At 39.8% G+C, this 14,522-nt stretch overlaps 1 protein-coding gene across 3 annotated transcripts in view; it reads right to left on the bottom strand.

Annotated features, from left to right (window-relative positions):
- Positions 1-13,885, bottom strand: part of MFSD14B (major facilitator superfamily domain containing 14B) — a 118,074-nt gene extending 104,189 nt beyond the window's left edge. Inside the window, exon 1 of one of the 3 annotated variants that reach the window (XM_027548908.1) lies at positions 13,496-13,885. In XM_027548908.1, coding sequence (XP_027404709.1) covers positions 13,496-13,594 — 99 coding nt within the window. In that variant the 5' untranslated portion in view covers positions 13,595-13,885. The remainder of the gene's footprint in view (positions 1-13,495) is intronic. The other 2 variants (XM_027548910.1, XM_027548909.1) reach the window with 2 other exon arrangements.
- Between the last annotated feature and the right edge of the window lie 637 nt (positions 13,886-14,522).

Below are 14,522 nucleotides of genomic sequence, written 5' to 3'. Positions count from 1 at the left end.
AGAGATTGGGGGGAGGGATTGCATAAGGAAGTCAAAAGGTATGAATTTCCAGTTATAAGTACTAGGAATATAACATACAATATGATACATATAATGAACACCACTGTATGAAAATTAAGATAGTAAGTCCTAAGAGTTTCATCACACAAAAAAATTTTTGTCTTTAACTTTGCATCCATGAGATGATGGATGCTCATTAAGTTTATTGTGATAACCATTTCATGATATATATATATATATATATATATATAAGTCAAGTCATTATGCTGTACACCTTAAACTTACAGATGCTGTGTATCAATTATATCTCAATAAAACTAGAAGAAAAAATTTGAAGCAAAATTAAAACTTGTGCTCTATAAAATGAAAATGGAATGGAAGTAAATATTTGCAAAACTCGTATCTGATAAGGCAGCAGTACTCAGCCTTTCTGGCACCAGGGACCAGACAGTTTTTCCATGGTGTGGGGGGTGGGGTTGATCTTGGGATGATTCAAGCACCATTACATTTATTGTGTACTTTATTGCTATTAATATTGTATCAGCTCCACCCCAGATCCATTAGGCATTATTAGATCTTGGAAGGTTGGGGATCCCTGTGATAAAGGATCTGATATAATAATATATAAAGAGCTCTTAGAGCTCACTAATAAAATGACAACCCAATTTAAAAATGGGCAAAAGAAGACAAACAAGTGGTCAATAAGCACATGAAAAGATGCTCAACTCATTAGCCATCAGAGAAATGCAAATCAAAACCACAGTGAAATACCTCTTCCCACCCAGTTTAGGGGCATTACTGTGTAAGGACATGTTACTTGAGCAGTTAGCCATCTTGAAACCACAATGGGTTGATCCTAAAGACCAGAAGTCAACATACTGAAAAAAGCAAAGTCTGTGAATGCAGTGAGCCTTCGAGGCACACCAAGAGGTGATATTAAACTGCTAAGCTAAGCACACTGTTCCTGGACTTATGTACAATAATAAATCCCTTTATCAAATACATTATTGCATCATGCACACTTAACCTGTTAAAAATGAAAATATTTGAGATTGAACCAAGTCTGTAACTATATAAACTATCGTCTCTATTATACTTCTGAACAAATATATTCTAATTAAAAGTTGGTACTCCAGAGTTGGAAATTACTGCCATAAGATTCAGTCAGCCATCTCTGCATCACTATAAAAGACGTATGTGAAAAATGTTTCACTATGAGCCTTCAATATTTTAATAATTTTTACATATGCTTTTTGCCTATATCATTTGTACCTACCTGGTTAGTAAAATGCCCCATCAAAAATAATTTTTTTATTAGAAAGCTTTTAAAATACAAACACAAGGAGAAGAACACAAATGGTTTTAAAAAACAAGTAAATGACTATTACCTAAAAGTGTGCTTTTCTTTCTCCTAACATTATTAAATATTGAAATGCAAGTTGGAAAAGCAGTTTTACTGCCTATTTCTTCAGCTGAAATAATTTCCACAGAAATTATAAAAATTTTCTCAGTTCTACATTAAATAGCTGAATAAATGACACAGTTGGTAAGATCAAGAATTCATAAGATATATATAAAATAACTTTTTCCTCATCAAGTTCTCCAACTTAATTTACCAAATGCCACCCAACTTAAAGCAAATCAAGATCCCAAGAACTGCTTTTGTAAATATTCTACTTCTATCAGGATTCTATTTTTTTTTTATTTGAAAATATTTAGTTTTAATTAGAGGATAATTGCTTTACAATGTTGTGTTGGCTTCTGCTGTACAATGTGTATCAGTTATTAAATATACATATATCCCCTCCCTCTTGAGCCTCCCTCCCACCCACCTCCACCAGCATTCTTTAACAATAAAAATATTCAACTCCAGGGTGTTCCCTATCAGTCCAGGACCTGGCACTTTTATTGCCCTTAGTCAGTTTGGGGAACTAAGATCCCATAAGCCAAGCAGCACAGCCAAAAGAAAAACATCAATCACTCCAAGAGATCAATTCATTCAACACATATTTGCTGAGTTCTGCTATATGTCAGCTAGATTCTTAGAATAATAGTAGCAATAGAAGAAACTATCCCTGCTCCCACTTCATGTAATGTACAATTTAAAATGGAAATAAACACTATGAAGGACAGGAACACAGGTCAGGGACAGTCTATTACAAAAGGTCCTGAGATATAAACAGGCAAAAATTATCCTTTTAGAGCAACAGACACCTTGATAAAAGCACATAACTATCATTTTATTCTAACTATAATCTTTTGAGATAGGAATTGTCCCCATTTTATAGATGACAAAACTCAGACGCACAGAATTTAAGGAATTTCCCAATTCACGTGATTAATAAGTGCCAAAGCTGGTATTACATCTGGAGAGTCACATACCTCCAGAGTACATGCTACTAACCATTTGTATTACTTATACTGCCTTTCTTTCTCCACAAATAGAATCAGGACATATATAAAGCAGGTAGCCTGGACTACAACAACTTCAGTTAAGGGATAATAGAAGTCAAAGGTAGACAGTTTCTCAGGCAAAGTAAAGCATAGACCTTTATTTACTCACCCATTTCTTTCCCAGAACTAAGAAGTCTGCCCTAGACAGTGTGTACCTAGGTGAAAGATTATTTTCACCAACCCCTTCAACTGCTTTCCCAACATGGCTTGAAAAGTTCAGATGAATGAGGACATCTGACTTTTGTCAATCAGGTCATCTGCTGCCAACTGGAAAAAATATAAGGTTGTCCCACGCATAACCCCAAACTCAAAGATCATAGTATATCGGAACTTGTCAATATAGAAGCAAGAAGGAGGCTATCATACATACCAACTGAATAAAACTGAGAGTCCACAAAGAAATTCCTGTATCTATGTCCAATTGTGGAGAAGGCAATGGCACTCCACTCCAGTACTCTTGCCTGGAAAATCCCATGGATGGAGGAGCCTGGTAGGCTGCAGTCCATGGGGTCACTAAGAGTTGGACACGACTGAGCAACTTCACTTTCACTTTCCACTTTCACACGTTGGAGAAGGAAATGGCAACCCACTCCAGAGTTCTTGCCTGGAGAATCCCAGGGACACGGGAGCCTGGTAGGCTGCCGTCTATGGTGTCGCAGAGTAGGACACGACTGAAGCAACTGAGCAGCTGCACATCCAATTGACTGTTGCCAAAAAACAGTGTCAAATCCATTCAATGAGCAAAGAACAGTCTCTCCAACTAACTGTGCTTAAGACAATTCAATTTCCACATATAAAGAATGAAGGTGGACCCCTACCTCACACCACATACAAAAATTAACACAAAATAGATGAATGACCTAAGCTAAAACCATAAAACTCCTAGAAAACAGAGGTAAATCTTGGATTTAGGAATGGATTCTTAGACACGACTCCAAAATGACAAGCAACAAAAGAAACAACAGATATTGGGCTTCATTAAAATTACAAACTTTTAAAATGAACTGAAGACCTATGGAGAGAAATAAATTAGTAGTTTAAGATAATCAGGAAAGAAAAAAAAAACACCTAAACATAAGACCTAAAACTCTAAAACTCTCAGAAGACAACACAGAGGAAAAGCTTCATGATACTAGATTTGACAATGATTTTTTTTGGATATGGTACCAAAAAACACACAAAACAAAAGTAAAAACAGATAAAACTGGACTTTATAAAAATTTAAAACTTGTACATCAGTGGACAAGATCAACACAGTGAAAGACAACCTATAGAGAAAACATTTGTAAAGTGTGCATCTGATAAGAGTTAACCCAAATAACCCAATTTAAAAGGAGGCAAAGGACTTGACTATACAGTTCTCCAAAGAAAATATACAAATGGCCAACACACATATGAGAAGATTCTTGAGACTTCCCTGGTGGTCCAGTGGTTGGGATCTCACCTTCCAATGCAGAGGGGCAGGTTTGATCCATGGTCAGGGAGCTAGATTCCACATGCCTTGTAGTCAAAACATAAATCAGAAGTAATATTGTAACAAATTCAATATAGATTGTAAAAACGGTCCACATCACAGTAAAAAATCTAAAAAAAAGAAAAGAAACACCCCATAATTTAAAAAACAAACAAACAAAAACACATGTCCAACATGCTAATCATTAGGAAACTACATAATCAAAATGAGGTATCACCTCACACAAATCAGGATGGCCACTATCTGAAACAAAAATATGTTCACAATTGCCAAAAAACAGAAGCAATGTCATGTTCATCAACAGATAAATGGAAGAACAAAACTTCTTCCATTACATATACAGAAAATGGAATTATTCAGTCTTGAAGGAAATCCTTATACATGCCACACATGCCTTCAACAATCTTAAAGACAACATGTCTTGAGGGCATTATACTAAGGGATATAAACTAGTCACAAAATGACAATGTATGTGATTCCACTTATGAAGTATCTAGTCAATACTTCGAAACTTAAGGCAGAAAGGTGGTTAGCAGGAGTTGTGGTAAATGGGAAGGTGCTATTTAACAGATATAGTTTCAGTTTTAGAAGATGAAAAAGTTCTGGAGATTGGTTGCACTACAATATGAATATACTTAACACTACTGAATTGTACAGTTAAAAATAATTAAACTTGATAGTTTTAACTGTACTGTCCAAATAACTGAATTGTAAATTTTGTCACATATCACAACTAAAAAAATTTTTAAATCAATTGTATACATTGGTTCACAATAAACAATTGGGAACTTTAAATTTCTTAGTAATTTACATTTATAGTACATCTGGGCTCCGCTGGTGGCTCAGCTAGAAAAGAATCCACCTGCAATGTGGGAGACCTGGGTTTGATCCCTGGGTTGGGAAGATCCCCTGGAAAACGGACCAGCTACCCACTCCAGTATTCTGGCCTGGAAAATTCCATGGACTGTATAGTCACAAAGAGTCACAAAGGGTCACAAAGAGTCGGACACAACTGAGTGACTTATACTTCACTTTCATCGTACGTTTACATTACACGTAAGGTATGAGTGTGACAAGTGACACAAAAGAACTATTAAAAATTATAAAGCACAGCTGAGAAATTAAAGATATAAAATAAATGGAGAGATACCCTGTTTATGGATCTATACTTTTTCAACTCCTTCTAAACTGATTTTCTGGACTGCCATAATCCCAATGAAAATATCAGCTGACTTTTTTGTAGAAACTGACAAGCTGATTTTGTAATTCTAAAACACAAAGGACTCAGAATAGCAGCCATGAAATTAAAAGACACTTGCTCCTTGGAAGAAAAGCTATGACAAATCTCGACAGCATGTTCAAAAGCAGAGACATCACTTTGTTGACATAGGGCCACACAGTCAAAGCTACGGTTTTTCCAGTAGTCATGTAAGAATGTGAGAGTTGGACCATCAAGAAGGCCGAGCTCCAAAGAATTGATACTTTCGAACTGCGGTGCTTTAGAAGACTTTGACAGACTCTTGGACAGCAAGGAGACCAAATTAGTCAGCAATATGTGAACTGTGAACTTCCTGATGTTCAAGCTGGTTTTAGAAAAGGCAGAGGAACCAGAGACCAAATTGCCAACATCCACTGGATCATGGAAAAAGCAAGAGAGTTCCAGAAAAACATCTATTTCTGCTTTATTGACTATGCCAAAGCCTTTGACTGTGTGGATCACAATAAACTGTGGAAAATTCTGAAAGAGATGGGAATACCAGACCACCTGATCTGCCTTTTGAGAAATCTATATGCAGGTCAGGAAGCAACAGTTAGAACTGGACATGGAACAACAGACTGGTTCCAAATAGGAAAAGGAGTACGTCAAGGCTGTATATTGTCACCCTGCTTATTTAACTTATATGCAGAGTACATCATGAGAAACGCTGGGCTGGAAGAAGCACAAGCTGGACTCAAGATTGCTGGGAGAAATGTCAATAACCTCAGATATGCAGATGACACCACCCTTATGGCAGAAAGTGAAGAGGAATTAAAAAGCCTCTTGATGAAAGTGAAAGTGGAGAGTGAAAAAGTTGGCTTAAAGCTCAACATTCAGAAAACAAAGATCAGGGCATCTGGTCCCATCACTTCATGGGAAATAGATGGGCAAACAGTGGAAACAGCGTCAAACTTTATTTTTTTGGGCTTCAAAATCACAGCAGAGGGTGACTGCGGCCATGAAATTAAAAGACGCTTACTCCTTGGAAGGAAAGTTATGACCAACCTAGATAGCATATTCAAAAGCAGAGACACTACTTTGCCAACAAAGTTTGGTCTAGTCAAGGCTATGGTTTTTCCTGTGGTCGTGTATGGATGTGAGAGTTGGACTGTGAAGAAGGCTGAGTGCCGAAGAATTGATGCTTTTAAACTGTGGTGTTGGAGAAGACTCTTGAGAGTCCCTTGGACTGCAAGGAGATCCAACCAGTCCATTCTGAAGGAGATCAGCCCTGGGATTTCTTTGGAAGGAATGATGCTAAAGCTGACACTCCAGTACTTTGGCCACCTCATGCGAAAAGTTGACTCATTGGAAAAGACTCTGATGCTGGGAGGGATTGGGGGCAGGAGGAGAAGGGGACGACAGAGGATGAGATGGCTGGATGGCATCACCGACTCGATGGACATGAGTCTGAGTGAACTCCGGGAGTTGGTGATGGACAGGGAGTCCTGGCGTGCTGCGATTGATGGGGTCGCAAAGAGTCGGACACGACTGAGTGACTGAACTGAATTGAAAGGAAATCAACCCTGAATATTCACTGGAAGGACTGATGCTGAAGCTCCAATACTTTGACTACCTGATTCAAAGAGCCTGATCATTAGAAAAGACCCTGATGCTGGGAAATATTGAGGGCAGGAGGACAAGGAGGCAACAGAGGATGAGATAGTTAGATGGCATCATCAACTCAATGGACATGAGTTTGAGCAAACTTTGGGAGACAGTGAAGGACAGACAAGCCTGGCATGCTGCAGTCCGTGGGGTCTCAAAGAGTTGGACATGACAACAGAATAGCCAAAATCATTTTAAAAGAGAAGAACAAGGATGTAGGACAAACTCGACTTGTTTCAAATCTTATTATGAATCTCCAGTAATAGAGATTGAATGGTATTGATGTAAAGATAAACAAATCAATTAACAAAATAGAGAATCCAGAACAGACTGACACACATATGGGAAAACTGAATTTTGACAACGGTACAAAGGCAATTCAATGAATAAGTCTTTTCAACAGATGATAAAACAATTCATTGCCATATACAAAAAAAGAACTCCCATCCATACTTTGCACCATATAAAAATAAACTCAAAAAGGGTCATAAAACTAACTGTAAAATCTAAAAAGATTTTAAAAATATAAAAGGAAATAATTGTGATATTGAGTTAGGATTTCTTAGATATGAAAACAAAAACAATCCTTAAAAGAACATACTGATAAAATTAAAACTTCATCAAAATTAAAATATCTGCTCAGAATATTTGCAAACATGTATCTGATAAAAGACTTGTAACCCAAATAAATAAAAAAAATAAATATTATCTTATATCTCAATTATAAGATAATAACACAAAAACAATAAATAAAAAGGCATAAGAGGTGAATAGACACCTCACCAAGAGGATATACAGATGGCAAGTAAGCTTAGGAAAGATGCTGAATAAAATTAGCCATAGAGAGATGCAAAATAAAAACACAGGAAGACACTACTACAGATCTAACAGAAGTATGAAAATTGACTGACCAAGGGTTGATGAGGATGCAAATGAACTCTCACAGGGCTGGTGGCAATAGAAAATTTTAAATTAAAAATTTAAAATTTAAAAGTAGTTTGGCAGTTCCTTAAAATGTTAAACAATACACCTACCATATGTTCTAGCCATTCTACTCCTAAGTATGATATTTACTTAAAAGAAAATAAGGTATAGTTCATACAAAGATTGGTTGATGACTGCTCATTGCAGTTTTATCTGTAACTGCCCCAAACTGGTGATAAATGAAATGTTTACCAAGGGATGAACGAAAAACCAAACTGTGATATATCCATACAATTGAACACTTTGTTGTTGTTGTTCAGTCATGCAGTCATGTTCAACTCTTTGTGAGCCCATGGACTGCAGCACACCAGGCTGCCCTGTCCTTCACCATCTCCCAGAGCTTGTTCAAACTCATGTCTATTGAGCCAGTGATGCCATCCAACCATCTCGTCCTATGTCACCCCTTTCTCATCTTGCCTACAATCTTTCCCAGCATCAGGGTCTTTTCTAATGAGTTGGCTCTTTGCATCAGGTGGCCAAAGTACTGGAGCTTCAGCATCTTTAGGACTGACTGATTTAATCTCCTTTCACTTCAAGGGACTCTCAAGTGTCTTCCCCAACACCACAGATCTAAAGCATCAATTCTTCGGTGTTCAGCCTTCTTTATGGTCCGACTCTCATATCCATACATGACAGTGGAAAAATATATATACTCCTGTTAAGTGGAGGTTGTACACGTTTATCATCACTACTGAATGTTTTCCTCAATAGTCTAATTCATATAATACAGAAATACAGGACTAAGACATGAAATTATTGCCATTTGAAAAACTTGTGACTATCCAGAAGACATCAGAGAATTAATGTATTTTAAAGGTAAAAATTACCAATATCAGCAATAAAAAAAAAAGACTAAAGATCCAACAGTAATTAAAAAGAGCCTAAGAGGCTGTTAGGAACAACTTTATGCCAATTAATCTGAAATTTTAGATGAAACAGACAAGTTCCTAGCAAAATACAACTTACTAAAACTGACAGAAAAAAATAAAAAATCAAACAGAAAATCTGAATTGTTGTAAAACTACGTTAGCCCAAAAAAGTGAAGAACTACAAAGTTCTGTAAACGTATTATCAATCTTACACAAACTCTTTAGAGAATAAAACAGAACTCTCCAATTTGTTTTATAAGGTCAATCAAAACATCATATAACAGCAACAAGTTAATTTCACTGATAATCATAATTGCTGGTTTAAACTTGACTGATTTACTTCTCTAATACATTTACTGATGATGGCCTAAATATTTAGAGTAAAAGATACACATCTGTAGTCCCTGTCTTCAAAGACTTAATCTGGTAAGATAAACAGAGGGAAAGGATGCTTAGATACCCAAAGAAGCAAATTCTGAAAAATCCTGCCTTTATCAGGCCCAAGAACAATAAAACAACTATAAGTCTGTGTTCTGATAAAGACTAGGCTTAATAACAGAAAGCTGTCTAGATATCTGCATAATTCTAAATATGAAACATAAATGTCTCTGATATGAAAGCATGATGCAGTTACTCATAAATTGCAATAGATCAACTACCCATTAACGAATGCTTTTAATCTTTTTTCTGCTACCATTTATTTAACAGAGTTTGGTTGCACTACTGTCCCTGCTGCTAAGTCGCTTCAGTCGTGTCCAACTCTGTGCGACCCCATAGACAGAAGCCCACCAGGCTCCTCCGTCCATGGGATTTTCCAGGCAAGAACACTGGAGTGGGTTGCCATTTCCTCCTCCAATGCATGAAAGTGAAAAGTGAAAGTGAAGTCGCTCAGTTGTGTCTGACTCTTAGCGACCCCATGGACTGCAGCCTACCAGGCTCCTCCATCCATAGGATTTTCCAGTCCCAGTACTGTTTTATTACTGAAATGACATACTGATTCCTAATAGTGTTAAGAACCAAAAGCTGATTTTAAAATAAATTTCCCCTAAAATGTCCATAGGACCTCTTTCACTTTTTTTTTTTTTGTCTATACCACTCAGCACGTGGGATACAGGATCCTAGTTCCCTGATTAAGGATCAAACCAGTGCTCCCCTACAGTGGAAGTGAGGAGTCTTAACCACTGGACCACCAGGGAAGTCCCCTTTTTAATTTTTTACAAACAAAACATATCTAGTGATTTCAGCCTTTTTGTTTGTTTGTTTTGTTAACAAACTGCTCTTTGATATTATTTCCATTTTTCCCATATGACATTTTTGTTCCTGTAAATCAAAATTAGTCTGTACAGGGGCCCTCTCTGAAACAATCTGAGGAAAATCAACTAAATAGACATCAAATGTAACCAGAATGGCACTGATCCTGAGAAGCCATCCATCAGGGATCTTAACTGGTATCCTAGTACTGGCTTTTTTTTTTAAAGGTTTAATTAGAGAATAATTGCTTTATAATAAGGCAATGGCACCCCACTCCAGTACTCTTGCTTGGAAAATCCCATGGATGGAGGAGCCTGGTAGGCTGTAGTCCATGGGGTCGCTAAGAGTCGGACATGACTGAGCGACTTCCCTTTCACTTTTCACTTTCATGCATTGGAGAAGGAAATGGCAACCCACTCCAGTGTTCTTGCCTGGAGAATCCCAGGGACAGAGGAGCCTGGTGGGCTTCCGTCTATGGGGTCGCACAGAGTCGGACACAACTGAAGCAACTTAGCAGCAGCAGCAGCATTGTGCTGGTACATTAACATCAATCAGCCACAGGCATACATCTGTTCCCTCCCTCCCATCTCCCACCCCTCTAGGTTGTCACAGAGCACTGGGCTGAGCTCTCTGTGTCACACAGCGAATTCCCACTGGCTATCTATTTTACATATGGTGGTATACGTGTTTCCATACCACTCTCTCAATTCATCCCACCCTCTCCTTCTCCCACTGTGTTCACCAGTCTGCTCTCTATGTCTGCATCTCCACTGCTGCTCTGCAAGTAGGTTCATCAGTACCATCTTTCTAGATTCCATACACATGCGTTAATATACAATATTTCTTTCTCTTTCTGACTTACTTCACTCTGCACAATAGGCTCTAGGTTCCTTCACGTCATTAGGACTGACTCAAATGTGTTCTTTCTTATAGTTGAGTAATATTCCATCATGCATACATACAATTTCTATATCCATTCATCTGTCAGTGGACATAAAGGTTGCGTCTATGTAGTTCATGAACATTGTGAAATACCGTATGCTAAATTCAGTTGTATTTTCTTTGCAGAAAATCTTTAATTCTCATTAGATGCTCAGAGGTAAATGACTCCAAAAGGAATTTCTCTTTACCTGGTAATAGGCAATACGCTTTCAATGATAATGCAAATAATTCTGACACAATGTTTCAAGGTGTCACAAACACATACAGCTAGGGAGAGACAGAGCAAAGAAAGGACACTAAAACAAGAACTTATTTGTTACACACACCTCCCTTTTCTAGAATGCAATGATCTTTTAGAATAAATAGATGATTCCCTTCTATTATTCAGGTCAACACATCTCTTTGCCAAACAAGATAGAAAACGGTTCAACCAAATCCCTGGACATGTGCAGTCTTGCTTGTGATTATTAGTAACATCTAAGAACCTGAAATGATGAATGCACTCTTACACAATCAAGGTATAAGGAAATTCCAACACATCAAAATAAATCAATTCTTCTTGTTTAGTTGCTAAACAACTGGGGGCGTGGTGGGGGGGGGAGCGGTGGAGGCAAAGAATGTAGCACCTGTTAGCAACACTAGAAAGAAACTACAAGCAGGAAAGACGTATGATTTGGGGGTACTGGCATATGACATGAGCATATTAAAGGCATTCACTTCTTTCCCAGGCCACACACATTACAAAATGTGCCACTGGCTGAACTCTGTTACCTGCCCATTCTACTGGTCTCACTGAACAGAGCAAGCACCAAAACTCATTGTCAGTATTCGCTGCAATTTATCAATACTGACTAGATGCACCCTCAGAGACAAGGGAAGACTGGACAGGAATCTATTTATTCCTAATTAGCAGCAAGACTCCTATCAGTTTCATTGAATACACATCTCTCAAAAGTTTCTGCTCTAAGCACATAAACTTACCAATTTTAATTTTTAGGTTGGGGTCTGGTTCCTGTATAGATTAGTACATGGGAGAGAACTGAACACTTTATCAGTCAGGGATCACTTATACATTCTGACCAATCATTTATGTCCAAAATATTGAGAAAGGTTGTATAACTTGCCATAAGTTATATAGGTAGTAAAAGGTGGAAAGGGAAATTCCAAGCATGCTCATCTAATCATTATGCTATAATGTGTCAAGTTGTCAGGTTTTTTTTTTTTTTTATACAATAAGCCAAGGAAAGCCAATGAAAATATTTGACATCAGTAATGATCATATTTACATTCTTGATTCCACTAATCAATAAGGTGGAGAGCAACCTGATGGTAAAGCAACAATATCAAAGTCAAAATCCAGCTCAAAAATGCTGAGGAACTGAACCACAGGAATGCAGAAAGGATAAACAAACAAACAAACAAACAAACCTAAAATCTTCACCTGGTAAACTTAGATAGACTTATTACTGTATTAGATGAAAAGATGGAAAAGGATGAAGGAGGCTACCTCCAAGGTTAGTATCTTGGCCAATGGTCAGTAATTATGGTCTACTGATTGAAAGACAGGAGGAGGAGCTGGCAATTTGGTCTCCTTTAAGCGGCAGGAAAACAAATCTACTTTTTATGTAATTAAAAACAAAACGAGAAAAAGCCAATTCTACAGAACTTCCCTCCTACCAAAAAACCTTCCCACTTTCCAGAAATCTTATCTTTGAAATGAGGAACCCTTAAAGGTTTTTGTTTTTCCAAAAATAAAAAGTCATTTGGGCAGAAGGGGGTCTTCAACATCATTTAGCATTCTTTAAAAGCAAATTAAATCCGAAGCCGATTGCATATAATTTAATTTTCCTAAAGTTTCTATTTTTCTTTGGAAGTCTCGTTGGCATTAGTTTGTATTCATTGTACCATTTCTATGTCTCCTGTCTAAAACAAACTCCAAAAAAATATTTTAAGAAATGACACTCTATGCTTAGAGTTCCACCGTCAGACATATAAACGCCACGAACATAGCCTGTTCTGCCAACCCAGGCCAATAAAACCAGTGTTTCAGAAGTCATCTGAATCTCACGTGAAACTGTTAAAGAGATTGGCCTGAATAAACTCCTCAGCTGGGCCCTGGGATAGGCAGCTCCCTCTGAATCCTGCTCACCAAACACTGCAGCGACAGCCTAGAGAACCAAGAAGGAACAGGAAGGAGCTGCCCAGCCTCCACGCCACCTTCCGGGTCCAGGATCCAGGGCCCAAGGCAGGTTCTGAATGCTCTTCGCACATCTTCTAAGTTGGCTCAAGCCAGAAATGCACCATGAAAGCAGTACCCGCTGTCACGTGTATGGAGAACTCTGAAAAAATCAAATTACTTATATTCACAATCCCACATCGGGCGTCTTCTGAAACAACCAAGTCGCCTAAATTTTAATCTAGCGGTGAGCAACGCTAGGAAAGCCTAGCAGTGAAGTCGGCTGGCTGAGTCGGAAAAGGAAAAGCTTTCCGAGAGCCAGAGCCCCCGCGCCGAGCCGACGGTCAATGTCTCATCCCCAAGGGAACCAGATCCCAGTCCCGCACTGGACGGCCCTGGACTCCGGCCGCTACACGGCCCGACATCCCCTGACTCCGGGTTTCGGGCTGAGCGATGCGTCCGGCCTCCAAGCCCACGCTCACCGAGTTGCCGCCCGCGGCCCGGGAGCCCGCGCGCTTCTCTGGCATGGCTCCTGCCTCCGCTTCCGACGCTGCTTTCTCCTCAGGAGGTTCCGCGTTCATGCTGCGGTCATGCCTCCGTCGGCTCCGGGCGCCCCTGGATTACAGCTCAGCTGCAAAAGCGGCGGCGGGTCCCGCGCTCTCATGGGCTCTGCGGCCCAAAACGGCCGTAGGTCAAGCGGCAGGCCAGCGGCGAGGCCGTGGGTTGTGAGGGATGCGGAGGCAGCAAGAGCGCGACTGCAGTGGCCGCAACCACAGCCGCCGAACCGAACACAACTCAGGTAGCTGCCCACCTCTTCCTCGGCCGGCCTGGGTAGTCAGAAGGCCGAGCGCCCGCCCCGCCCCGCCCCCGCTTCCCCACAGGCTGCCGCGGGGAAGGAGGCCTCGCCCCGGATCTCAGCTCACGCCAGAAGCTCAGCGCCAGCGCCGGAAGCCTCAGCGGCGCCCGCCCACCTCAGGCCCCGCCTCCACGCTTCCGAACCTCCTTGGCTTCCGGATTCCGCAGCGCGCAGGAAATGCGTCATCTCCTAAGGCCTCCAATCGTATTTTCTTCCTGAGCTGGTGTGGCTAAGTGAGTGTCGGTGCGTTGTTGTTAGTGACATGCACTTTTGGCCTTGGTTTGGAAGCCAAACCGCCGAACTAATTTTTTCTGATGCCGCCAACAGTTATGTGGATGGGCACGTTCACAGTTCAGTTCAGTAGCCAAGTCGTGTCCGACTCTTTGCGACCCCTATGGACAGCACAGCCAGGCTTCCCTGTCCATTACCAACTCCTAGAGCTTGCTCAAACTCGTGTCCATACAGTTGGTGATGCTATCCAACCGTCTCATCCTCTGTCGTCCCGTTCTCCTGCTTTCAAACTTTCCCAGCATCAGGGTCTTTTCCAATGAGTCAGTTCTTCCCATCAGGTGGCCAAAGTATTGGAGGTTCAGCATCAGTCCTTCCAATGAATATTTAGGATTGGTTTCCCTTCAGATTCGCTGATTTGATCG

This window comes from Bos indicus x Bos taurus, chromosome 8 (genome assembly GCF_003369695.1).
Source record: "Bos indicus x Bos taurus breed Angus x Brahman F1 hybrid chromosome 8, Bos_hybrid_MaternalHap_v2.0, whole genome shotgun sequence".
Taxonomy (NCBI): domain Eukaryota; kingdom Metazoa; phylum Chordata; class Mammalia; order Artiodactyla; family Bovidae; genus Bos; species Bos indicus x Bos taurus.
The sequence above is the reverse complement of the archived record's forward strand: the minus strand, read 5'-3'. Positions and strand labels throughout refer to the sequence as shown.